At 39.6% G+C, this 26,771-nt stretch overlaps 1 protein-coding gene across 1 annotated transcript in view; it reads left to right on the top strand.

Annotated features, from left to right (window-relative positions):
• Positions 1-26,771, top strand: part of cpne5b (copine Vb) — a 131,576-nt gene that overhangs the window by 57,887 nt on the left and 46,918 nt on the right. The window contains exon 7 of the mRNA XM_008295681.1: positions 24,899-24,962. Coding sequence (XP_008293903.1) covers positions 24,899-24,962 — 64 coding nt within the window. The remainder of the gene's footprint in view (positions 1-24,898; positions 24,963-26,771) is intronic.

Genomic DNA, 26,771 nt, shown 5'->3' on the forward strand with positions numbered 1-26,771 from the left:
TGCAGGCTGGGTGTCTGTCTGTGCTCCTTTACACACAGCTTTTTACATTTTCTGTTTCTCATCTCAGTTCTCTCTTATTCCCCCTCTCCTCACCTGTCATAAAACCACATCTCTCTTTCTGTTGGTATGGCTACCAGCTATTCCTTACCCACGCTTTGAGCGAGCTGTGCTCCACTGTGCCTCATCATTACCTATCTGGGATATGCAGATGTATATGAACACAGGCCACGGGGGAAAAAAAGGCCACTGTAGCAGCTCCAGTTGGCGTCGTCTCAGGGTGACATTTTTGTGCGATAAGCCTCTTGTGTATTTTTAGCTTCTTTGAAAATCATGTGACATTTTGTTCTGTTGTTTAAGAGAATGAAATTCTCAGCTTAATGACCGCAGGATTTTACATTGTTGGCTGTCTGTTTGGTCATACTGTGTGCTTTGTTACCAGTGTCACCACAGTGACTGGGGCTAGATTATAGGAAATCACCATGGAGGATCGTTTTTTTCTGCATTTTTTAAGTAAAAAGCAGTCACCCAATTAATATTGTTTGCTTTAAATAGTATATATAAATGGTCTATCCAAAGGTAACAATCTATTCTCTGAAGCCATCAGCACCAGGTGGTCATAGTTAAAGTTATTGCATGACACCCCTTTCAGACACACACTTTCTTCCGTTGATCTGACAACAACTGAAAATGTCAACATCATAAAGTCTTGATTACAAACTTAATAGGTTGGACTTAGTAGCATTCCTGTATTATTTGAAAAACAGGGTTAGCACCGTTGCCTCGCAGCTAGAAGATCCCTGGTTCGCGTCCCGGTTAGGACAACAAGAATCTTTCTGCGTGGAGTTTGCATGTTCTCCCTGTGCAGCGTGTGTTCTCTCCGGGTTCTCTGGCTTCCTCCCACAAGGTCCAAAAACATGTTGAGGTTAATTGGTGATTCTAAAGTTGTCTGTAGGTGTGAATGTTAGTGTGCTTGGTTGTCTGTCTCTAAGCGTAGCCCTGTGATAGACTGGTGACCTGTCCAGGGTGTCCCCTGCCTTCACCTTGAGTTGGCTGGGATAGACTCCAGCCCCCCCACGACCCTCGTGAGGATTAAGTGGTGTATAGATAATGGATGGATGGATTTTATAAACAGTACAAATCTGAACTACAAGTAGCTGCATAATTGAATAGGCGCAATCTGGGTATGGCTTTTTCCACATTTCAGCACCAACATTAGTTTCTTAACATAACATAAAGTCCAAAAGACACAATTTGTACGCCTTTAGTTGACAGAGGCCCATGCTGACAAACAATCGACACTTCAGAGCTGTGTGATTTGGTATTAACTTAAAAAATACCAAATTTAAAAAACGGCAAAAGCGCAGATGACTTTGAGACACTTGTACAGGACGGTGTAAGCTGCCTTAAATAAATAATTACGCTATAATCAATATATTTCTTTGAATTCTGTTGAACAATATGGAGCTACTCTTAGCATCCCATAAAGACAGAAAGTGAAGGACAGATGCCACTTGCTATTTGGTTCAGGTAAAAAAAGAAAAAAAGAAAAAGAAAAGAAAAATAATCAAAACTACATCTCTTTCCCAGCAAATAAATGTGGTGAGAGAAAATGCCAATTCATTCCAGTTTCACTTGTGAGCACTCCTCTGACTCCCATTTATGAGAGCAGACAAAGCTTTAAAACTAAATCAAAATCAAATCAAGTTTATTGTCATTTTGCTGTACGTACAGCAGTAGTACAAACAAGATGAGAGAGCGGTTCTTCAGGATCCAAAAACTTAAAGCAATTAAATAAAGAAGTGTTTGCATGTCTGGATCAGCAGTTCAGCATTCTGTCAGCTTGTGGAATGAAGCAGTTGAAACTGTTGATCAGTCTGGAGCTTCTTCCTTTAATGCTCTGGGAACGTTTGCCTGATGGCAGCAGTTCAAACAGTTTATGGAGAGAGTGTGAGGAGTCCCTGACAATGTTCAGTGTCCTGCTCCTGCAGCGGCTCTGGAGAAGTTCAGAGCTGGCTGTCTGTCTGTCCACCCGGAATGATGTCGTCCCCTCCAGCTGTATGTCCATCTGGACATGGAGCCATGTTTCTATTAAAGCAAACACACAGCAGTCTCTCCACTCTCTGCAGGCTTCTCCCAGCAAACACAGCTCGTCCAGCTTGTTGTCGAGGTAGTGGACATTGGAGAGCAGGAGGACGGTCCTGCTGGTCTGGAGGGGTCAGCCTTTACCCTAGCATGGATCCCGGCTCTCTTCCTCCTCCTTTGTTGACGTTGGTACCGTTTGCGCTTCCTTCTCTCTCGGGTAACTGCCGGCGTAGTCTCCGATTGGACTCCGTGTTGGTGTAGTATGTCCAAATCACAACCGATTGCCGCAATTTTAGCAACGTTCATTGCCCTGATGTTCAGCAAGTCTCTCGGCTGTAAGTTTTTTAATTTTTATTTATTTTTTAAAAGAAAAGGCAGGCTAAACAAAACCAAGAAGGAATACAAGATGACTGAATGTATACATACAACAGTATCCCAATCCCTCAAATTGTCCAAAAACACACAAACACACACACATCCATCTGTGTTTTTCCTCCTCTGGCCCAATGTGCTAATGGAGGTCTGTATAGTGGCCTGATAAAGCTGTCATACCGCCTCCCTGTCTGCTTCTTTCTTTCTCTGGCACAGTGATAAATCAACTCTCTCCAATGGCATCCCTTCCACAAAGAGACTTCTGTCTGCTAACAGATTCATGCACACACACAAGCACGCACACAACACATATCTCAGACAAATACATTAGATGCGTGTGCCTCAGCTCAGGCAATGAGAGCAGCTATTCATAGCTTCTAAACACGTTCTCCTCACCTATCTCTCTCTGTATTACACTGTCATGTATCTTTCATTTTAACTACCTCATACACAACCTCTCTCTCTCTCACACACACATATACACTTGCCTTCCTCTCAGATTAGACCACATTCCACTGGATCCAGTGGCGGTGCTCTCAGGGGAAGCCTTTATTGGTGGCCTGGGTCACCGTTACAAGAGTAATGTCTGCTCTGGGAATAACTGCACTGTAGATGTAGGTTTCCTCTGAGACAAAGATCATACAGTAAATATCAGGTATAAGACTTATTTCCTTAGGGGGTTGGTTTGAGTGGTCAGAAAAGAGTAATGGTTAGGAGTATAATTACTACTAGAGGGCTTCTTTTCCACATGAGTAGCTAACCTCTTCCTCTCCTCACATTCTGCCTGTCTGTAAGATATGGGCTGATGGGAAGCTGATGGTCTTTTTTTTCTTTTTTGCAAGGCTGCAGGTGCATCTCTGTCTTCAGGGAGATGTACATTGAATGTGGTTGGGGCAGATCTTTGGTGGAGGGCAAAGGGGAAACAGATAGCTCTTTGCAATTAGGTCACAGCTATGTATAAGGCCAACTTGGTAGCAAGTTGGTAATTTAAGTTATAAGGATGGTACAAGTCTCTGTATGTTTGCAGAGGATGCATTATAAGGTCTGTAAGTTAGGTGCTGAAATTTAGGGCACATTGTGGGTGAAAAAGACTAAGAAACTATTATCTTAGCAAATGTTACAGCAGGCTTTCATATGCTGGGATGTCAAACAAGGAGCTCTAGTAAGTAATAACAAATAAAGAAAGCCCTATTCACAAGTGTGTAATTGTGTTTCCCCACTACGGGGAAGCCAGCGCTGGTTCTTAAGCTAATTTGTGAAAACTGAAGTATCATCTACCATTACGGTTTTTGTTTTAAAACCAGTTAGCTGTAAACATTATAAAGTCAGGAGCTTTTTTTCACGTCATTGTTCTAACTTTATGGATGTCTAGCTGCAGATGCAGTTTGAATCTGTTGTCATTTCAACAGGCAAAATTGAAACCTATATCATGAGGCTGATTTTTTTTTTCTGCCGCTATGTGAAATCTCGAAAGCCATTGTAAAATAAAAAAAAATAAAAACAATGCTGTTGCCATTGTCACTGAACCGCATAATTGCTCCGTGTACAAATAGAAATGAAGAATGTCGCGTGTTGTTGATTTTTGTCATTGAGCCCCATCTCGCAAAAATGGGGGCTTATGTTACAAAACTGCACTCTCAATTTTGAAGGAAACATATTTTCTCTTGGATCATTGTCTGTTTGTGACATGCCACAAATATGTTTCTATATTTATTACATTGCTTGCCTGTCAGTCACCCAGTTATATTTTAGAAGGGACGGGACTCGTCATTCAGCAAACCCAGAAAATAGAGGAGAGGCTTCAGACATGTTATGAAAGTATGTGTTTTCACTCAATTTCCTAAACCTAAGTAAGCTTGGTGCCTAAATCGAAACAAACAACATTAAAATCGAATGTTTTCAACACAAGTCCACAAGTCCTATGATAGACAGAGGCCACCACCATTTTTTTCAATCTCATAATGTGGACTTTGTGGCTCTCTCAAACCAGCAGTATTTCCTGCTGTGTCATACTGTTCCATTACCTTACTGGGGGAAAATATGTGTCTTTCAAAATGCAATTGGTAATGCAGTTTAGTTGTACAGGATTGTAATTTTTGGGAGAAAGGGTTGCTTCTTCAGTTGGTTACTGCCCTTTGAGTCTTTGAAGTGCAACCAAACCAAACAAACCAGTGTCTCCATTAGGAAGGGAAGAAACCGAAGGGAGCGAGCAAAGAGGGAAGAAATATTTTTCCCACTACCCTCCGTCCAGCTACTACTTCACCGCTGACAGAGAAGTCTTTGATGCCGTGATGAAAAGTGACGGCTGTAATGCCCAGAGCAGCTTGTGTTTGTGGGAATAGGTGAAGTGTAACGGATAGTTCAAGGTGCTGAGCTCCATGGAAATGTGCTCACCAGAGAGGGGTTCGCCCTGCAGGAACACCACCAGCTTGTGCAAGGAGCCTCTCTGATGGCAAAGACCAACATCAAAAGGAAAAATGTCTGAGTAAAGCTGTGTAGAGGTTCACGTTTCAAGCAATATGCCACTAGCTGATACACCAGGAGTTGATAATAATACATTTTCTAACTTGAAAAAAATCATATCCATTTGGTGAAAAAAAACTCTTATTTAACTGATTTACAGTCCAATAGCAAAGCCCACTATCCAGATGGAGGTTTGATATTTTTTTCATTGCCTAACTACAATGTTGGTGAGCATCGTGAGGCACTTTTTTTAGCAGACATTTTTAAAACAAAAAAAAGCTTATGACACAGTTATTCTAATAATTTATTACAGCTATATGAACATTTTCTTACATTGTGAGGATGTAAAAGTTGCCGTGTGAGGATATCACACTACCAGAGGTTATTACTCACTTTAAAAGTCATCATTGTTACATCATTAACACTGATGTTGTTTTGTAGTTTATTGATTTCCCATCATAATTTCATTTCTCAATTTCTTGTCCTAATCATTTTTTTAAACCTTAGACAAATACAAATTCCACATCTAGACTGTCAGGATTATCTAAAACTTGACAGATCTGTAAAGGTGTGATTCATTAATAGAAGAGGTCAGCAAGTTCGCTGGCATACACATTGTCATTGTGGTTCATTCAAACATTTATGACCATAAATATATAATTTGCCTTTGTTAAATAAATTTCAGCCACAGAAGAAAACAATGGTCTAAGTCTAACTGATTTATTTATTCTTCTAGAAATCAGCTCTTTGACAGGCGAGATGTATATGTATAGGTAAGTGTGGCTGCAAGTCTCAGAATCCATCCATCCATCCATTATCTATACACCGCTTAATCCTCACTAGGGTTGTGGGGTCTGGAGTCTATCCCAGCTGACTTAGGGTGAAGGCAGGGAACACCCTGGACAGGTCACCAGTCTATCACAGGGCCACACTTAGAGACAGACAACCAAGCACACTCACATTCACACCTACGGACAATTTAGAATCACCAATTAACCTCAAACTCCACGCAGAAAGATCCCGCTGCCCCCACCGGAACGCGAACCGGCGACCTTGCTGCGAGGCAACAGTGCTACCAACTGCGCCACCTTGCAGCCCAGGTCTCAGAATGTATTTTTACAATTTAAAACCCAGACTTAATTAAAACAAATAAGCAAACAAAAACCCTGAGGCAGTTTGTTTATGTTTCATGGTCCATGTGAAGATAAAAGAATTGAGAGTAATAAAAATGATTCAAATCATGAAAATAAATGAACTGAGGATGGTAAGAAGAAGAAAAAAACAGAACATTTGATCTGAAAAGATAACAAGGATAATAGCAGTGTTCTGTCTGGCTGCTCTGTTTAATTTGTTTTCTTGCCCCAGAGTTTGATTCATTTACCTCAATGCAGAATTCAGTCTGACCTCATTTAGAGAAAGTAACCCTAATAACAAGAGAGCACAATATGTTTTTTCTCTCAATAATTACAGAACTTCTTAGTTGCAAGTCTCTGACTTGTGTTGTACGCAGGTCACATGTACATGACGAATAATTGCATGCTGATATCTATCTACCAAAGTATCAAAATGTTAAATCTGAGATGGCATCTCTATTTACAAAGATACTATCATTGAACGTTCATGCACCAAAGGCGAAATAAACAAGCACATTTAGTAGAATATCTATTATAGATTAGTACTGTCAATGTCTGAAAAAGACCCATCTGTGGCAAAACCTTGTCCGATTCTATGTCTTTAACAACTAAATGTGTGGGTGTTTTCCTTTTGGTAGTAAACTCTGTGAAAAGGTTTTTGGAAATCAAGGCTATTAAAAATCAAGACCCTACAACAAAGAGACTGGTGTGTGAGGCCACCAAGACACCTATGACTCCTTTGAAGAAGTTACAAACACCACCAGTGAAGGCTTTAAAGGAGAGTGGCAAAGAAAAAAGCGCTGTTGAAAGAAGCTCATAATAAGTGTTGACTAGAGTTGGTCAGAAGACATGTGAGAGACTCTTGGGACTTTTGGGTCATTGAACAAGATGCTGTGTTTGGCAGACAGCAAACACTACACATCATCAAAAACACGCAATCCCCACCGTAAAGCATGGTGGTGGCAGCATCATGATGTGGGAACGCTTTAGCAGCAGTAGACCCTGGAGGGCTTGTAAAGGTAAAGGGTAAAATAAGTTTTTTTGGGCTTTTATAAAACTTTGATCCATTTGCTTTTAATAATTTAAAGGCTCAGCAGCTGAAGGCACAGACTTTCTCAGAGAATGCTTGTTTGTGAGATCTTATGGCTAGAAGTTCAAAATTTGGGAAACCTACTTGAATTTATAAGGGATGAGGCTGTTGTGGTGACTACATAAGATTCCCTCATCAGCTCTTCTTCTGCAGCTTCTCTAGGGATGCTACCTGGATGTATTTGCACCATTGTGCTAGTCAGTGCTGGCTTTGATGTGATTTATGAATGCTTCACAAAAATTTAATCCTCATCAACAGCATAGGTACATTTTCATTTGGTCACTAACCCTGACATCCATGTGGTGAACCGTCCTGTTACTGTGATAACAAGCTGATATTAACAAGCCTTCTCCCTCAATGTGTTCATGTTTATTCACAGCAACCGTGAGGCAAGAGCACACTCATGAAGTCAAAATGGAAAAACAACATAACCCACTATCTCTTGCATCCATTAAAATACACCTACGCACCTGAACTTTTTAGAGAAAATCATCAGAAAAACAAGGCTCTTTGTGATACCAGATCGTTAGTAACAAGGACAAGGTGTACTATAGACCCTCACTGCTAAACACTGAAGGTATTTAAGGATTAACATCACATAATTGAAAGTAATCAAGTTTTATACTGGAGATTCAGCGTAATGAACAGTGCAACCAATCTGTTATGTATGTTGTACAGCCAGGTCCAAAAATGAACAACTGTGATAAGTACGAACAAAGTGGCTGACACTGTAGTTCTAATTATGCATTTAGCATCTGCATAGCAGCAGGCATGGGTTCGTTCATCCATTATGCAAATGTTGTCATCCTCCTATGATTGAGAGGATCTGTGCAACTGTTTCAACTCATATAACTGCACATGTTGCCTGAACATATGAGGACACGTCCGCTAACAAAGACAATATGGCAGTGTTACTCATCTTACGACCCACAGGACAGAACGCCTGCAGGCCTGCCAACCATTTTTTCTGATTGACAATGAAAACAAATTGAATGATTGAGTTGAAATTTCTTTTGTTTTCTTTATACAGCAAATATTCAATAATGTCCCTCGCCTGTTCCTCAGTTGCTTGTTTAATCGAGTAAATGTTATTATTTGTGTATTAACTGGGTCCCGGCCTCCTGGGATTTTATAAAAGCAGCCCCCAGGCATGGTAAGTTGAGCATCTCCCCAATATGGCCTAAATTAACCCCTCTATGAAACCCGGGGTAACAATTAGCCAAGAGCCCACATTGGCTGCCAGTTGGTGTTAATTTGATTAAATCCAAAGTATCTATTTGTGGTGCACATTCCCACACAGATTTGCAATTAATCAAATTACCACAAATGTAATCAATACTGTATTTGTTGACTTTGTGGCCCCCCGAGGCCCTGGAGCTCCTGAGTAGATGCTGGTGTAGTATAAGCAGAACTGCTGTCCATATCTGTATCCCGTGTTACTGTAGGTGGGCGTTTAGCTTTAAAAGATTTAGATTGGCGCTGTGTTCAGCAGAAAGCAAGGGACCGTGTTTGAGTGGGCGTGTTGCTGCGGGTACTGTTGAGATAACATACGTTCCTGGACCATCAGTTGAGTAAATAATCCGTAAGTCTAAAGGCTTACGAGACACCAGAATACCATCCAGTGGTTTTAAATATGATGAGACAGGATTTTCTAAAACTATAAAGTGTTCTCATCAATCTTCATGACTATAAGGTAAACACTGTGCGTACTGACCTGCCCGGTGGGTTGCAAAAGGTGAGCCAGGTTCCACTTTTTTTCCCGTGTGACCCCCCACCCCCACAGTGTCAGCGCAGTGTGCCGATGTCGCATTGAAATGCATGACGGGACTTCATTTTATCACACAGCTCTCGTCAATCTGAACCCTGCCAGACTGTGTTCACCCTGGCTGTGACCAGGATCCTAAAACAGGTCAGGTAACCCTTGCAGACCCATTTACAATAAATGGCAAACATGTCCTCCCTGCACTGTTGCTTTGGTGTGAACAGGGTGTTTGTTGTCTGTCTGAGAGCTCATCCAGTATTGATACCCTTGTGTCTAATATCTCGGAGCAAAACGCCATTTCCTCTTCCAGCAGGCAGCAATTGATCACAGCTCCCTCTCTCTCTCCAAGCTGAGCCATCTGTTAAGAAAACAATTTTTTCTGTCATTGTGGATTCAAATGGAGTCATCAGTCAGGATGACAAATGAGGCTTTTTTGCATTACATTAACAAATTCAGGAACACTGTGGAGGAGTAACTATTTTATCAGGTTACAGTGCACTCTGCTCTTAAACCTCGCAGTCATCTGGTTGGAAATCAACCGACTGATCTGAAGAACACACTACTCCCGCACCAAGCGCAGCCTGTTTAAACATTTGGAGACAGCTATTTTGGCAAATAGCATTGATTTTCCTCCAAAACGAATTAGTGAACTCAGCAGCATTGATGAAAAACAAAGCATTACAGAGATTGGCTGCCATTGTTACGATGCTAATTGCCTGGGGTGTCATTTGTTCCCCGACCGAAACAGGGAAAAAGGCTTTTTTTCCTCTATCTCTCTCTCTTTCACCTTCTGTGTTTGCGGCTATAAACAAAGAAGAAGAGAGAGAAAAGAGTCAGAGAAAACACATGTAATGAAATTTGTCAAGCCACTTTAATGTGTTCTTGTTTGAGTATTGACTTCTTTTCATCAAACTTCTCTTCATCTGGCTTGCCTTTGAAACCGCATTTCCAGATGTTTGTTTTGACAGCTTCTAGTTTAGGAGATGAAAAGGCTTTGGAGGAAAATGCAATATTAACCACAAACTGAATAATAAGGCACATTAATCAAGTGCCACTGCCCCTAATTACCGTATATCTGTCTGTTCCTGCCTTTGTCTCCAGGTGTGAACGAGGCTCACTATAAACGACATCTCTTCTACCTTGAAAGATATGGCGGCGTTGCCTTTGATGCAGTATGTGCTTCATTTGAGACATGATGGATGCCAGCCCACTCTCTCTCTCTCTCTCTCAGGCAGAAGTAGAACTGAGAAACTGCAGCCGCCTTTTCAGTTCATTTCTTTGCTTTCTTGGGTGGCTGCTCACTCTTTCTCTCTTCTATTTGATTAATGGTACTATCTCTCTGGTGGCCATTGTAATAAAGTCAAATGAGGTCTCGAATGGCTTAAGCTTTGTAGAATCAGCAGTGGGTAATTGAGGGGGTGGATGTCTCAGGTGGGGCTCTGTGTCCTTACAGCAATGAAATAGTGATTCACTTTTCCCTTCAGCAGAGTTAGTGAAGACAGTAATTGTGTTAGAGAGATTGTGCTTCACTGCACATTGTTGTATGTTTGCACGGTTGTGCTCATGTTCCGTTTTAAAGGTTACAGAGCTGGTGGTGTGGAAGAAACATCCCTCATCCCTGAACGGCTCCAAGTGTGCTCGGTTTGTCTCCTGATTTATACAGTGGCAGTGGAGTGATGATTGAAACTCTGTAATCCACAGTATCTCCTTTCACCAACAATGATGTGTCTTTGTCAGCGAGGCATGTTTGTCTCCCTGAACCCTGGTAATCTTTACTATCTCCTTTCACCAGGCAAGAATTTATTCTGTTGTGTGTAGATACTTAGCTTTACATGGGATTGTCTGTGATACCAAATGGGCTATTTGGGAAGCTAATGGGTAATAGGTGTAGAAGAGCACTTGATCCCACTGGGAATATGGCTCACCAGTTTTGCCCTTGTCTGGTTCAAATTCACTCTACTCTGCAACAATACAACCCAACCACTAAGATCCAGTTCCATATAATTCATGACTTAAAGACAGACCAAAGAAAGCAATTCACAAGTGCCTGGGTCTGACAGTACAACCTCACTGACTATTATTCTATGCTGACAATACAATACTGTTATATCCTTATGGTTATGTTACAGGGCTGCAAGGTGGCGCAGTTGGTAGCACTGTTGCCTCGCAGCAAGAAGGTCGCCGATTCACCAGGACCTTTCTGCGTGGAGTTTGCATGTTCTCCCCGTGCAGTGTGGGTTCTCTCCGGGTTCTCCGGCTTCCTCCCACACAGTCCAAAAACATGTTGAGGTTAATTGGTGATTCTAAATTGTCCGTAGGTGTGAATGTGAGTGTGCTTGCTTGTCTGTCTCTAAGTGTAGCCCTGTGATAGACTGGCGACCTGTCCAGGGTGTCCCCGACCTTCGCCCTGAGTCAGCTGGGATAGACTCCAGCCCCCCCGTGACCCTAGTGAGGATTAAGTGGTGTATAGATAATGGATGGATGTTATGTTGCAGTTCTATGGCGAAGTGCCCATGTTTTCTCTTTGTGGATTTTTGTTAAAATAAACCAACTGAAAACGCAGTGAGATATGTACATTGCAGTTTTGTTAATTCTAAATTCTCAACATTGGCAATATTAATATGATAAACAGAAAAATATCATGCAATATACCATGCCATTGAAGAAGGCAGTAAGGTAAAATACTAAAATACAACAAAAGTTGTTGTTGATGATGTTTAGTCATGAACGGATACTTATGACGTTATGCATCTTAGAATCCTTTACTGCTTTCAAGTGTTTCTGGACCAGTTGTTCCAAAGTGGAGGTCACAGCCCTCCAGTGGATCACAAGACAATGAGGGGGAGTTTGCCACATTATTTCCAGGAACCCAAATATAATGTCATAACCAAAAAGTAGCTGAATTTAAAAATCAAACCATGCAAATACAATTATATCCAGAATGGACTTGCTGTACTTTAGTGTTTGTCCAACTCATTAGGTAAGTTTAAAGTTGAAACAAAAATAATGAGCAAAAAAAGTGTGAGTGTAAGTTTGCACAGCAGTAGTGTAGGAGTTTGCTGCTGCTACACACACACACACACGCACACACACACACACACACGCACACACACACACACACACACACTACTTTTTAGTCTGCTGTATGTTTACTGTGTACTACAGTTTATACATGCAGGTGATTGTTGTGTTTTATGACTAGGCAAAAAAAAATTACTAAAAAATCTATTTCATGGTTGTTAAGCTGTTATGTTCCTTTGTTTTGTCAATGCACTTGTTTGGATTTGGCTAGTAACCCATGTACATGGCTGCACACAACATTTGTATGCCTAAACCGCCTCCAGGAGTAGCAGGCATCAAGAGTCTGTGCCCTAGATTATTACCAAAATATTAATTATAAGGGCTAAAGCTAATCATTTTTGCAAATTTCTACTTTAATTTATCATAGAAATGATTTTTTGTAGGTCAAAAACACACAAAAAAAATATTAAAAAGCTTCATGGCTGACCTTGAACCCTGTAATTCTTCCACAATAGACTGCAGGATTCTGATTTATTTAGTTGGCTTTGCTGTTGTTTCTCTAAATGGCAGCTAGTGAGATTGACAGTTGTGTTGCTCTGAACACTTGTTCAATAATAAGTCTTCAGGCAAATTCTCTGTTACACAGAAAATAGTGCATTTCCATCTCTGAATCTACTATAAATACAAAGAGAATTTATTATATTCAACTGTATGTGTAACTGTAATTGCATGTGGCATGAATAGCAATGACTGAGATCAAAAAGAACTTTAACCAAAACAGCAAAAATCCAAGAAAAAAACAAAACAAAACACCTCAATACTAATTTCATCATATGGCCTTGGCTTCTCCAAGGAGTAAAAGAAAAAACACCATCACTTACTACCAGAACTAATTATAACTAAAACTCTGTTATGAAGAGAAGAAAAGTTTTTAAAACCAATTTAAGGTGTCTAACAATTGCGCAAAACTGATACAAATGGAGATGTAGGGAGGTAAACACAAGCTTTTAATGATTTTCACTTGTAGCTATGTTTAAAGTGCACAGAGTGTGTCCCTTCATTAATGTGCTGTCCAGTAACTCAGCTCTAACACAGCAGGCTCTTGCCACATTATACTTAATGAGGCAGACGCAGCAGCAGCAACTCTGATCCCCACTTCGTCCTCCTCATTTTTAACTATACATGTTTAAAATTTATTAAACACAACATTTTTTGCTAAGCAGCTGACAGTTAAAAGGAACAGAAACATAGTGCCATGCTAAAGTAGTGTTTTAGGATAATTAGCATGTATCATGTTGATAATTCTCACCGGGGATTGAAAGAATATTGGAAAATTATAGTGTGGTAAAAGCTCTGCAGTGAGCCAGTAACAACCTAAGTGAATTTTATGTAAATCAATTTTAATGGCAAACACTTGTCCCTCAGTATTTCCTAATTGGAGTCTCTACTGTCACGCTGTTGTCAGAATTGCATCACCAGGGCAATGGAAAGTGGACAAGGGAAGTACAGGGGCAGCTTTTTTTTTTTAGAAGACTCCCTTTCCTCTGTGTGTTTAGGATGGCTAAAATTAGGGAAGGATCTTGTCAATGGAAAATAAATTAGATTACGTTATGACAGTGTGTTTTTCCAAGAAGTGCTCTTCTCATGGTTGATCAGCTTTGGAAACCCTGACTCCTACAACTTTCGAAATGCAAAACTGGGTGATGTGGACGACAGTTTTCTGACACTAACAATCCAATTTCTCCTTAACTATGTGTTTAGACATATTTGCACAACGCATTGTATGAAGTATTCACACAGCTAAACTACTTAGTTCAAGGTTCTGAAAAGGTCATGGTCACAGTTAATGATGTTAAGTGCAGATTTGTGAGAGGTCTTCTCCTCGTAAGCTGGATCTTTCTGCTCTAGTACTGAATATTGACACCAGACATAAATTGTAAGCTGCAGATTCATCCATTATGGATGTAGTTCCTCGGGATACTGGGCTGGAATGAACTGGTGGTCAAAAAATCCCCCTACAGTAGGTTGAAATATCGCCAAGCCATTAACTCAGTAGGTATTTAGCACTGACACTGTATCTGTAGGCATCTGCAACTAGACAGAATTTATACATGGCCTTCAGCTATGGCTGTATTGTTTTTATTTGTGCATCACTTTTTTTCTTCTTCTTCTTCTTCTCCTTAATGTCTTGGGGTACAATTTCAACATTTGACTGACGGTGCGAGTCCTAACACTTCACAGAAGCCACAAGTTTTTAAATGCTTAGTAAAATATTCATGCTGAAGATGCTATGTTTTATAGATGCACCCTTACATCAAATGAAAAAAAAAAAAAATCTTCTTTCTGGCATCTTTCTACCCCCAATCCAAAACTCACTGTGACACTTTTGGTATCTTTCCTCACTTTGAAATCTCCACTAGAGTCTAAAGTTAACATCTGTGGGTATATGAACAACGTTTGGCTTCACAGACTGACTTTTCTATCAACCACAATGCAAGCTGTTCGCAGATGTGGTTTGACTCATTGATGATTGCAGAAAGAGAATCTGACCTGACAGCGCTCAGACCTGCACGTGATCCTGAAATGATCCGGTTATAAACGGTGTGCCGAGCCACCTGTACTGTAACTTCATCCAGAGTTGGTTGTGAAACTGAAAACATCTTGTTTGCTACTACATTTTTAAATTTTTTTTTTTAATCTTCAGCTCTCTGCTCTATCTTCCACTCTTCAGTGTTTTGCTTAATGTTGCTATCTGTTTGTTTGCAGAAAATGTTGTACATTTTTAAATGACCAAAAGCCTTTCTTTTGCCCTTGCCCAAAACATAACCACAAACACCATCTGTGTTCAATATTTTCTTCACAAGATAATCTAATTAGCAAAAGCTGGCAAGTGTCCATAAAACAAGGCCGCCAAAGTACTTGTTATTACATATTAATAGCAACGGGCAGTTTTCATCATCAGTAAAAGCCCCACTTTCTACCACCCATTTGCCTTTGTGTTTCCAAAGTATGTGCACGAGCATGTGGCCTGTGTTAATGGCAGCCGATAATGACCGTCTCTGATAGGCTCCCTTAAGGACACCCCTGCACTGCTTTGCTTTCCTGCCTCCGACTCGGCTCAATCGCAGTGTGCAGTTTGTGGCCTGAAGATCAGCACAAACCACCAGGAGGGTAAATGCTCTACCTTCCTTTGTGCTTGATCACCATTTTAGACAAAAGCTGCAGAGTAGAATGGATTAGATGACCTGTGGGTGGGAACCTGGCAATGAGACAACCCAAAACAGCGGTGCAGCTGGAAAGCCATTTACTGACAAACATGGAGCATATGGAATCGACTGCGGGGACTTGCTTTGCTCTTTTGTGCTCAGTGTCTTAGGATAATTCTACGAGATTCAGATTCAGATTCACAATATATGCATTTTAAAGACTGTATTTTGACACACACGGCAGTCTACATAAGCAGCCAGAATCTAATACACAACACAAAGCAGGCAGGCAAATTCGATGTGCATTAATAAATCAGTTAACATCTGTCTGCAGATGGTTTTGTGGGATGGTGAGGAGAAATTCTGTGCCTTGAGGGAGCTGGGCGGAAAAGCTGTCAGCTCCTACAATGAAGCTGCCTTAGCTTTAGAGGAATCTCATCCAATTCGCGTGTCCCCTTGGAGAGATTTTGCTACAGATGGTTGCCTACATGTGTAAGGGAGGTGGCAGCTCAACCTCACCTAACCTGGAGTCAAGCAGGTCCTTATTGGGAGGTGGTGACAGCAGGCAGCGTGCTTGTGTCAATCATACAATGTCCTGTGTTATTGTTTTCATCAGGACTAATAATGTCAGTCTGAGAGAAAAAAAAATCCATTTCTTGATTAAGATAATAATGTTCTCACTCTGTTGGACGGGGCCATTAATGGAAGACCACAGGAGCATGATTACATGAATGAGTCATCCGTCCTTCCTTTATGGAGCCATCGTTCTTCAGTGTGAGCACAAGACTTCTACTGGAAGTTAATTAATGTCTGAAAACCTTCACAGTCATTCAGCTGAAGGTGATGACAGCAGTCCTTGTTGTTAATGATGGTTTACACAGTAGCGATGTCATGGGAAAGTGTTAATAACCTGACTGATGGATGGCAGGATGTAAAATCATTTGTGTTTGTTAGGAGGTAAACATGTATTGTTGTGAGATGTTGTATATCAGCTTAGAAATATGCTTTAAATCTATCAGAAAAAATGGCAATAGATTGATGCATGATGCACCCTTGGAAAATTTCAGTAGCACAGTTTTTAAGTAAGATGTTAAGTGTGAATCTGAACTTCATTAAAGGAAAGTTCTGGTGTGTGAGAATAAAATCTAGGCCAAAGCTGGTTATGTCACAGACTGACTTTCCTATTTCACAAACTGCAGGCAATGAAAAGGTAGAACTGAGACACATTCAAAGGCAGAACTCCAGAAGTAGGGCTTCATTATGTCAGAGCTGGGAGCTTGAAAAGACAGCGACGCCAAATAACTTGGCATAAAATAAACCTTTTATTAAAAGGTTTATTTCAGGGGCTTTTAAATGTTTGATTCTTTCAATTTTCATATGCATTCAGCAAACTGCAAACCATCTTACATGTCATCTTTAGACTACTGAACCCTTCCCTTCCTCCTCAGTAAACACCACCGCCATCATTTTCTGACTCATGACAATCAGTCCAGGAGATGTGTCATCTCATCAAAATATCAGGCAATTAAAAAAAAATCTAGCTCCAAAAATGACACATCTGTTACAGATTCAACACGGTGAGCTCCTTTTGTTCAAGGTCTTTTGTGTGCATACACCAGTTGTGAGTCAGTACAATGGTTTTGGCCACTACCAACAGAGAACCATTGATAAAATGTAAATAATGGCTATTGATTCCTGTAAACCTCCTTCATGGTTTCACACTGAAAAATGAAAAACCAAAACAGTGGCAGTTTTTCCTCCTGTGCTACACTGAATGAAGGGAACAATTGAATTTGCAGGTGGTATTTTTACATTTTTGGACTCTGGTTTGACTTTAGTTATGAAAACTGTAGCTCTCTCTCTCTCTCTCTCTCTCATTTGTTTTATTAGAATAACACCCACCTACAGCCTTTTTAATATGAAAATCTGAAAGGTCCGTCTTTACATTTGCAACTTGTGCGAGAATGAAATACCTAACAGAGCCAATGCGTCGTGCTGCCCTTTAAAGATTCTATTCTCTCTTTAACCTTCTTGCCCTTCTCTCTCAGTTCAAACCTCTCATTTTTCTGTGTTGATCACTGTTGAATTTTCCAGGCTCTCAGTCAAGCTGTTGCTCTGAGTGAATCAATGAGGAGCTTGTCTTTGGCAGAGTGCTCTTCTGGAAGGCCTCCAGCACAATATCACTATCAAGACGTCTGATTATGTACAATGACCCTTGGCCCAAGACATAAGCATTTGTGCTTCAAGCTACTTGAATGCCGTTGTGTTTCATAACAATTGTTTGGTTCGGAGACGTTGCAGTCTATAAATTTACTGATGTTAAATGCCGACTGCAACTTCAGTGCTGAATTTTGTGAACCTGGGATTAAATGTAAAAGGTTTCGTGTCAATCAAAGCATTGATTTAACCGTTGACACGTTTACGCATTAGACAACATTTATATATAGCTTCTAAGCTGTGAAGTCAATTGATACTGAAATGTACAGACATTCAGAGTTCCTATAAGACAATGATTTATGACTTCAGTGATCCTCTAATGTTTGCTTTAGTGTTACCAAAAGATCCGTATTTGTGGTTTTAAGTTAAATGTTGTAACAAATATCGAATGGATGTCCAGTTTCCTCTAATGCTACCATCACTTTAAAATTTGCAAACCAAAAAAAAAAAAAATATATATATATATATATATATGTATGTACTTTTTATTCAGATATTATTCAAATGTTTTCTTTGTTAAAGGCATAGTTTGGTTTCTTTAAAGTGGCTATGTATGAGGTATAGTGAGTGTTTTACCTTCAGTTTGTAGAAGCAGACAGTGGAACTGATACAGAAGCTGAACAATGTACTGCTGTGGATGGGATGAGCAGCAAAATGCTTTTTTAGTTACCTTAAAAAAACAAACACAAAAAAACCCTGTCAAAAATCTGTATCAGTTTTAAATGTACGCAATAGTTGGAGTATTTTTCTCTTTATCTTGCTGTCAGATCGGCCTTTCTGATGGAGAACTGAAGCTCTGAGCTCTAGTCAAAGCCACCAGACTCCATTGACAAATGCAATCATTTTACCTCATGGGACACCATTAAGTTACTGGTCTACCGCTGCTAAGAACAACAACTCTGTGTTATTGTGTGACTTCAGTGCTTTAACACATTAGCTCACGTCTAAAGCAACGTGTTAAAAGGGGTGTCTGACCGGGTTTACTGTGGTTCACTGCTTCTCCAAGAATAAGGCGTGCTGACAAACACACTGTAGGAAAAACACAGAGCACACTTCAAAGAAACTGTCCCTTTAACATTTGATACGTAAATGTTACATTTTTCTCATTATATTAATAAATTAGAACATTGTTCGATTAACAATAATACAACAATGCAAAAACAATAATGACACTTAAATAAGGTTTGCATGTTGACATGTTCAGAACGTTTACTATGTTCTCATTATGAGCAGCGTCAAATCCTTTTTTAGCTTGACATTAAAAATGGAAGACGTATCACCACTTATCTGAAATAAATATGTTGTTTTGTGGTAATAACACGCGAACAGAGCAGAATTCAAACACAAAAAAAAAAGGCTTCAAAATGGTATCTTAATGGAAACATACACTGTAATCTGGAGAGACGAGGGAAAGTAGTTTGTCTGTCAGTCCCACCCTTTCAATTCCCACATTCTTCTTTTCTTATCCTTCTCACATACCTCCTGGCAAAATTAATTTAGCTATTCACAGCAGGTTTGTTAGCTGGCTTGAGTCCTTGACTCCCCGAAGATTTCTGTAATTACAGATTCTCACCACTGTGAATAAAAATAGTGTCTATGTGTGTAGTAGTGTCAGTATCTGTGTGGGTCTCTGGGCTTTGAGTCTAATTTGTAGGTTTACATCTTCGTATGACGAATACAGTGTGTGTGTGTGTGTGTGCAGACTCTGTCTATACACATCCCTCCTTTGTTTAATATTGCAGATTCAAAAATGCTCCTGTGTGTACCCTGTATGTCTTTGAAGCATTGTGTCGATGGATAGGTTACATTATGCATGCGCTGTTGCTTTGACTCTGCAGCGTTTCTAATAAAAAAGGAAAAGGGGAAAAAAAGGCTTTTTCTTTTCAGGTTTCCTAAGTTATTGCAAGACGAGCTTTTTAATTTGCCCAGGTGCAGTTCAAAGAATAAAACTTACTGCCAACCTGACACATTTATTAGATTCCCGTTTCAAGTCGTCAGTAATATGAGGGAGCAGCATCTTTTGTGGCACCCTCAGGAGGACTCTGCTCCGTAACTGAGACAAATTATAAATCAAGTCAGGGCTTCTTTTTTTTGTTTATTTTTTTTATTTTTTTTTATGTTGCAAATCAATAGCAAAGGGTGAATAAGATCTTATTTTAATCATGTTCATCTCTCTCCTCTAGTGTTTTCTTAAGAAATGAGATGGGTGCGTGTTTTGGCATGCACCGCTAAAAAAAGGGGGATCGGATATAATAGGGGACAGATTGCAGCAAATTACCATCTGATTTGTTTTTGATTATTATATTCACCAAATATGAAGAGCAGCTTATGCACAGTTATACCTATTGTATAATGATGACTGTACATTTTTCAAGCCAAATTGGTAATGGCTGAGAACTGTCTACCCTTTTTTTTTTTTTTTTCTAAGTAGTAATTTATTAATTTGTTCTGCTAGTTGGGAGAAAAAAAAATCTACGAATTTGAAGACATCATCCTTGGGCTTTTTGATATTTTGATTATCACATTGAATCATATTCTTACAATTTATGCTTTAATATATGAAAGCCCTACTGAGAAATACAAAATATTCTGTCTGTAAGCCACCCACATTTTATTCATAGAGTTGTTTTTTCTTAATTTAGAGTAACATGTAGTTAGTTTTCACATGCACCTTGTGAAAAGCATTAGCAAGTATTTTAATAAATACAAAATACAGGCTTGTGGTGTAGAGCCTGTCCCTGTGGCTTTATTGTGGCTACAGCGGTTTTTTGCTCTGCAGCAACTGTGTGGCCACAGCTTGTCAGCACAGTGCACTTCCACTCATGGAGCCCAAATTCTTTTGTCTGTTGATTTTTAGCTTTTCAGTGGCCCTAAGATAATGGGCTATTTCTGGGAGAGAGAATTGATCCGGTTGCAGGAGGTGAAGGAAGAAATGAGTGGAGACGGATGTAGATGTGGAGTCATTTGTCCTTTAAAAGCTGCGTTTTCGAGCCGGTGGCTGAAAGGGTCAAAGCCAAGTGTCTATCAGTGAGTGTATGTGTGGAAGGTTGAAGATAAAAAAACCCTCTCACAGCTTCCTGCACCATGCGACCCGGATGGTTTCCCCACCTGAGGATCGATTGGAGTCTTTTACTGTGCCGATCAAAGGTCTCCATCTACGTCTTAAAACAGACACTCTTGACAACAGCGCTGGCAGCACTTATACACACAGCTGGAGAGCACTCTATCCTGTCTTTTGACCTTAGCATGTTGTGTGCAAAACCTGAAACCATCAAGTAAAGTCTGTCCATCTTTTGTGGAAAATGTTTGAAAATTGCAGCTGGAAATATGTTAAAATGTACATTTTAACCACAGGTATTTACAGTATGCACGACTGTTACTAACGTATAATCTGTGAATATCCCTGAATCCATTCTAGTTGCCAAGGCTGTGTTTGGAATCTTCATTTCCAAGATTATCTCTAACCTCTAACTTCCGACTCCTCCTTTACGTACATACAGTTCTATTCAGACAACAATAGCTAAACGTCGGTCTGCAATTTACACGGTTCCATTACCTCTTGCATCAAAAACAGAGACGAATGGAGCTTCTGTGGATGTTTCTGAAAGGCTGACTTTGACTTTATGCGTTTTACAGGATATAGCAGCTAGTTACAGATGGAGCTACACAGCACCGTGTCAATGTGGTTATTTGGGATGTGTGACAAGCACTGTGGGCAGACAAAGCACAGGATTTCTGGAGAATTTACAACTTCTTAATGTGTTTTAAGCACCGTCAAAGCATGTACAACTCAAAGCACCACCAACGTCATTTAGTTCAATTACAACTCTTGTAATGATAAATTATAAAGGTGTGGGTGACTGAGAATCTCTTCACACGATCTCTCTTCATTTAAACACCATTTGTTGCACATGTTGGTATGTAGTCACAAATTTTGGGCTGCGCTACTTGGGTAGATAACAAAATTTACGTCATGTGTACCCTTGTGAACCCTTGTGGACTCTTGTGGATGTGGAAAGCCTGAATTAGCTATTAAATTTACTGGCATTTATTTTCAAATTATCAGAATGTAGACATTCTGTATCATCCCTGATACAGAATTTGCTAAACATAGAAAAATACTAAAAAATTCAATCAGTTGAAGTACTTTAAACAGATGGCTGTCTGGTCGTGGCTTCAAAGGAGAAGTGCTTTTTTATTTTTTCTCTATTTTAAAACGTTGATTTCAGGCTTTAAATGTAAAAAATGACATGTTTTTGGATGTAGACTTCAGTTAAATCAAGTGGCTGCATTGGGTTTGTACCAGGTTTCATGTATACTCAACTCCACAATGTGCATTCAAATTAGAGGTTCTTAGAACACTGTCAAAACAGTGCAACATGATAAGCAGTGTTGGATAAAGCTGTTAAATGGTAATCAATTACTCTTTACTCTTGACAAAGCAATTGAATTACTTCACTCACTCTCATCAATAAAGGTAACACATTACATTACTTAGGGTACTAAAATAAATGTAACACAACTACTGAATCCAAATTGTAATCCCTTAGACACTGTCACATGTTACTAATTAATACGTTTCTGCCCAATACTGAGCATACAGACACACAGCTGATGAATAAATCACAGTAAACAGACCTTACATGAGATAATTCACTGATAAAACAGTTCTAATCAATGAAAGGTTCCAAAATGCTTTGCTGCACTGAGAAGAACAAAAAAAGAACACAAATAATTACAATAGAATAAAATTGCAAGGTTAAGAACAAGACTTACAACCTTCACACTAACACAGGTACAATCTAAATGTATCACAATTAAAGCTGGTGGATACTGAGTAAAACCTGTCACCACAACATTCAGTCACTGACAGCATGTGAATGAAGACAGACAGGACACTAATGGTAGCAGTGAGACCATTCAGTGGTTTCCAGAAGCTTGTAACTCAAAGCTACAGCTAATAGGGAGGCAATTATTAAGGTCTTTCTTGCTGGATAACTGGCTCCCAGATTTTCGGGGGAAATTAATTAATTGAATTGTCAACATCACTGCATTTGCTCAAAGGGTTGAAGTTGTGTACTATCCGTGCAATAAAAGGCTAAATGGGTTTAAACAACCTAGTGCTGATAAGTATAAAGAACAATGGGGAGCAGTTTTAACTGAATCATCTACCAAACGGGTGTGTTGGTGGTTAGTTAACCAGCTACAGTCTTCTAGTGTGACTGGGTCTTTAGGTATTGTTGGCTGATTCTCTTTCACTCGTGCAGGAAGCATGTCAGGAATTGTCATCTGTTAGTTTATTACAGCTATATGGATTTAAATACACGTAAATGTTGAAGCAAAACAGTGTAAACAAATGTTATCTATTGGTAACCGTCACAGAAGTTGTACATTCTGTACCAGCCTTTTATATTTTTTCCATAACTTCTCATTTCCAAATTCACAAATTCCTTTTCCTGGGCATTTCAATTCAATTCCATCTGTCAACTGGAGCGGACAAAAGGACTAAAGAGATTTAGTCGTATTTGACAGGCTGCCAGCACTTCAAAAACCTAAACCCATGCACACTGTACACAAAGACACTACCAAGACATGAAGACAAAATATGCTTCCTACTGTACGGTAGAACTGTCTCGAGAAAGAAAGTAAAAGATCCAACGAAAAAAGCTGCTCAAGAAATAAAGAGAAAAAAGAAACATTTGGGAGACTTCAAAGAAATCAGCCATTCCCCCTCTGTGCTCCTTTTGAGTCACTTGTAATAAGCGAGACAAGGGGGCTGAGCTTTTGATGGCCTTTCTGATTTCCCACATCTTGCCATCTATTTCTTTCCCTTTGAAAGTGAGATTTGATCAAAATGGATTAAAGGCATGTGAATAAGCACATAGCCTCAACCTGCATTAAATGATAATAATGTAAAGTCGAGGATGTCAAGATCCAGAGAAGCTGGAACAGTTATTTTGGCCTTGAGCCACTTCAATCCTACTGTCCCCCGTGTGAAGCAAAAAAATTAGACATGACAATAATAGCAGCATAAAGACAAATGTGAAATTCTGTTTACAAAAGGGTTTGTTTGGTTTTTTTGTACCTGTGATGAATATTCTGTTTGTTTTCTTGATTCCCCAAATGTTCAAACTTTATTAGATCTCACAGGAAATGCATGATCACCAAAAACACATTAGTTGCTCCATAAATCATAACAGACGCCTGGCTTTAATACTTTAATATATCATAAACTGAGCTTATGAAGTCTGATCGTCTGTTTTAGCTTTGGTTAAAAACTTTGCTTCATGTGTTTTGAACGGGTCAAAACATGATCGATTGATTTGCTTCTACAACTTGGAGTAATAATACTAATAATGAAGACACGAGTAGAGGAAATTAAAGCACAAATGACTTTCTGTGTTTGAGACAATGAGTAATATGAGCTGTGATGATGTGCTAAATAGAAAAATGGGGCAAACAAACCGGAATCTATTCAATTTTTTTTTAAACAGAACTCATGTCTCCACTCCTGATTCACTTGTTTAGATGAGTTTATCATAAAATATGTTTGCCAGCCTAAAAGATGGGTAAACCATCATAGTTTTATATCCTCTAAAGATTCATTAGCCTTGTTCATCATAAGAAATGTAAAACTGCCAATCAGCTTCTTCAGAAACAGCAGATGGCGACATATAGCATTTTACACCACTCTAAATGGAGGTAATAAGGCATCAGGACAGTGAACGGTGCTGGAATTGTGGTGATCGGATGCGATGTGGACGTGCTACACATACACGGAGTCCGATCGGAGACTACGCCAGCAGTTACCCGAGAGAAAAGGAAGCACAAACGGTGTGAACATAAACAAAGGAGGAGGAAGAGAGCCGGGATACATGCTAGGCTAAAGGCTAACCCCTCCAGACCAGCAGGACTGTCCTCTTGCTCTCCAATGTCCGCTCCCTTGACAACAAGCTGGACGAGCTACGTTTGCTGAGAGAAACCCATAGAGTGGAGGGACTGCTGTGTGTTTGCTTTAACAGAAACATGGCTCCATGACAACATCCCAGTCGGACATACAGCTCATGGCGCACATGGATACAGCGCCCCCTTCAGGAGGCAGCGAGAGTCAACGTTTAGTGTCTTTTCCCAGACGTGCATTCCGCAAAACTTACTAGTTAAATGATCCCGAAGAAACACTCTCTCATCTTGCCTGTACTACTGTATATGTACAGCAAAATGACAATAAACTTGATTTGATTTGATCTGAATAATCGGCAAACACTAAAATAAAGTATTTTACAGACAGTTACAATTTCCTCAGCAGTGGCGAAGGTTGAACATTTGTCTGCTAAAAAATAAAAAATAAAAATCAATCAAAAAAAGTACGAGTCAGTCTTTCTCTAAATGTCAAGGATGACTTCCACCAATGTTATATTTTGTTGATGGGTACCATCAGTAGGACGAGGTCACAGTTAGAAAATGTCGTAATTCTCACAGTATCCTTTATCAATGTGGAGGTAATCGTGGATGAATACTGAATCTTTTATAGTCTTCTCTCTGTCCTCCACAGAGGGATCCCAGGGAAGAAATGTGGCACCATCATCCTGTCTGCAGAGGAGCTGAGCAACTGTCGAGTGAGTAAACCATAATAATCTCCCCTGACAAACCCATATTAGCAGGCAAACATCTGTTAGCAAACCACAGCTACACAGACTTCACACATGAAGTGGACTGAGCACGATGGAAGCTCAAGAAGGCAAATTAAATGTAGGTAGGCACGTGTAGACAAAAAAAAACAACTTTTAATCCACTTTAGGAAGAGATTTCAGTACCATCAAAGACTTGAAGAACTCTTTGATTGTTCTGTTGGTCTTAAAAACACTGAGATATTTCTAATTGCATTAATATCTTCTACTGACTAGCTTGAGTCAGTCTCTACAAAAGGTTAGATTCGCAGTCTTTGATTGGACATGTTGACCTTTAGATGGTTTCAGTAATGTTAGATTGTACTTTTATTATGTACATATTTGGCTGGAATATTAAAATACGGATAGGTATTGATCATTTAGACTAATTTGGTATAAAGAGCAACAATACACTGAATTATCTTGTTTGCTTTTTTGAATATGGTCTTAAAACAGGTATAGTTGCTGTGAAATTGGTACTGAAACTTGTATTTTGACACAGATAAGAATTGCAAATAATAAGCACCTTTGTCGAACCAAACATTTCACACAGGTATCTATTTGTGTATTTATTTACTTACCTAACTAGTGCATCTATGTATGGCTCTGTCTTTGTATGTCAATATATGTACATACAAGGACTGCAACTAATGATCACTGTCATTATCAGTAATTCTGATGATTACGTACTCGGTTCATTGATTAACTGCCTGGTTTTCTCTGGCCAACAGTCATTCATTTACTTTTTGCTACATAAGACAAAGAAAAACTGCAAATTCTGGAACAAAGGAAAGTTTGCTCAATAAATTACATCAGCAATTATTCCGTTATCACACCAGTTGCTCTCATTCAACTAATCGGTGCAGTCCTACTGCCTGCATGTCAGTCTATCTAACAATTTATGTATATATCCAACTACATCCTGTATCTTCCTACCTTCTGCACCTGTTACAACCTAGACACCCCTTTTAAAACATAACAGATAGGGCAGCTGTTCCTCATTCTGGGGAGCGACCTGCTGTCTAATGAAATGGCTCAGGAACATGATGGGGTGAGTGGTGACTGCCATCTCAACCAACTCTGCAGAGTGCAGCGTTGAATGCTTCACTGGGCTCCCAGCATGCAGATTACAAGAGGATATTGAGCAAGAGAATGGAACAGAGCAAATGGCACAAAAAGAAAAAGAGAAAGGGGGAAAAGGAAAAAAAAAAATGACACAACGAAAATGAAAGCACCAACAAGTGATAAGATAGAGAAGAACAGAGGTGTGTTTGTGTGTTTTTATGTGTGTAGAATAGAGAGAGAAGGAGTCGGACAGATAGAAACAAAGACACTGAAGTGAATCAATAGAGGATAATTTCACGCCTGGCCTGTACCAGCTCTTAGCTATAAAAACACCTTGGCTGATGGCAGAGTGGGGCCGAGCATTTGTTAATTAAAATGCAGCCCTTTCTGACCTTGTCCCCTGCAGCCTGTGGGACACACACATAATTGTAGACATACATAAACACATGCATGCAAACACTTGTTCACCACCTGCTTTAATACTCATACAAACACACCTACACTCTGAGGTCACGTGCACAAAATTGAATTTGAAAGAAGATGAATTGCAGTCTGAGGCCTGGGCGATAAAAAGATAATTAGTTATTTTAAAAACTGTTTGATAGTTTCACTTTAATGCATTAGATGAAAACCACCGTGAAGGAAATATACAGCTCAGTCTGAACAAACCCTAAATGTGTTCCCTCATTATAT

The sequence above is a fragment of the Stegastes partitus genome, unplaced genomic scaffold (genome assembly GCF_000690725.1).
Source record: "Stegastes partitus isolate 25-593 unplaced genomic scaffold, Stegastes_partitus-1.0.2 Scaffold1069, whole genome shotgun sequence".
In the NCBI taxonomy this organism is placed as follows: domain Eukaryota; kingdom Metazoa; phylum Chordata; class Actinopteri; family Pomacentridae; genus Stegastes; species Stegastes partitus.